Source organism: Rhincodon typus, unplaced genomic scaffold, assembly GCF_021869965.1.
Source record: "Rhincodon typus isolate 14 unplaced genomic scaffold, sRhiTyp1.1 hic_rhity00012273, whole genome shotgun sequence".
NCBI classification, from domain to species: domain Eukaryota; kingdom Metazoa; phylum Chordata; class Chondrichthyes; order Orectolobiformes; family Rhincodontidae; genus Rhincodon; species Rhincodon typus.
Genome location: NW_025977911.1, coordinates 5,729 through 6,743, shown reverse-complemented (window position 1 = coordinate 6,743; position 1,015 = coordinate 5,729). Strand labels below are relative to the sequence as shown.

Genomic DNA, 1,015 nt, shown 5'->3' with positions numbered 1-1,015 from the left:
TAAATTGTCCCACAGTGCCCAGGGATGTGCGGGTTAGGGTGGATTGGCCATGCTAAATTTTCCCACAGTGCCCAGGGACGTGCAGGTTAGGGGTGGATTGGCCGTGGGATGCTCTTTGGAGAGTCGGTACAGACTTGATGGGCCAAATGGCCTCTTATCCACGCTGTCGGGGTTCCACAATCCTATGTCTCGGCAAATCCTACCCACGTTTTCTCACTCAGAGACGTAGTAGAGCAGTCGGTCCTCCTGGTCTCGAGGTCACGGCGCACTTACCCATCGCCTTCTCCTCTACCCAGCAGATGCCCCAGGCCTGCGGACCAGAGAGCTGCCGGTCCCAGAGAGGCTGAGGGTGGATAACAGTTACCTCTCGGGGTCGACAAGCTTGGATCCCAGCGAGCTGACAGTGACGGAGGCCCCCGACGACAGGCTGGCGAGGGCCAGATACCCCGAGCTGTCAGATGAGATGGGCCTCCGCGTGCTGTGGCAGTCTGGAGACCTCGACCCCTCGGAATCGCCCTCGGCCCTCTCCACCGTCTCGGCCCTGTCGGCGCTGAGGGGCAGCAGGTACTCCCGGAGGAGAAGGCCAATGAGGCTGACCGACAGCGAGGGCCTCACGAGGGACAGCAAGGCCACCACCAACCAGGAGGATGACTATGAGTCATCAGTAGACGAGCGCGATATCAACGAGGTGGGCGGCCATGTTGGAACCGGAGGTTGAGGGCGGGGGGTGAGTGGGGGGACGGATTGGGTTCAGTTGGGGGGTGCATCGAGGTGGGTAATGGAGGTAAATTGGGAGGGCTGTGGATTCGGGATAATCAATGGATAAATGGGGTAATGGGGTTAGTTGGTGGATAGTGGGTAAAGGAGGTAAATGGGGGTTTAGATTTGGGGCAAAGGGGGGTGTGCATGGTAGAAATGGGGTGGTTTTGGGCGTGGATTGTGGGTAAAAGTGGTAAATTGGGGGTTGATTTGGGGCAAAAGGGGGGTGGATGGGAGAAATGGGGTGGTTTCAGGT

The 1,015-nt window shown here is 58.6% G+C and overlaps 1 protein-coding gene across 1 annotated transcript in view; it reads left to right on the top strand.

Moving 5' to 3' along the window:
* Nucleotides 1–299: 299 nt before the first annotated feature.
* LOC125482553 overlaps nt 300–1,015 on the top strand; it is a gene marked incomplete at both ends in the record, with an annotated part of 6,338 nt that continues 5,622 nt past the window's right edge. Inside the window, one exon of the mRNA XM_048594647.1 lies at nt 300–688. Coding sequence (XP_048450604.1) covers nt 300–688 — 389 coding nt within the window. The remainder of the gene's footprint in view (nt 689–1,015) is intronic.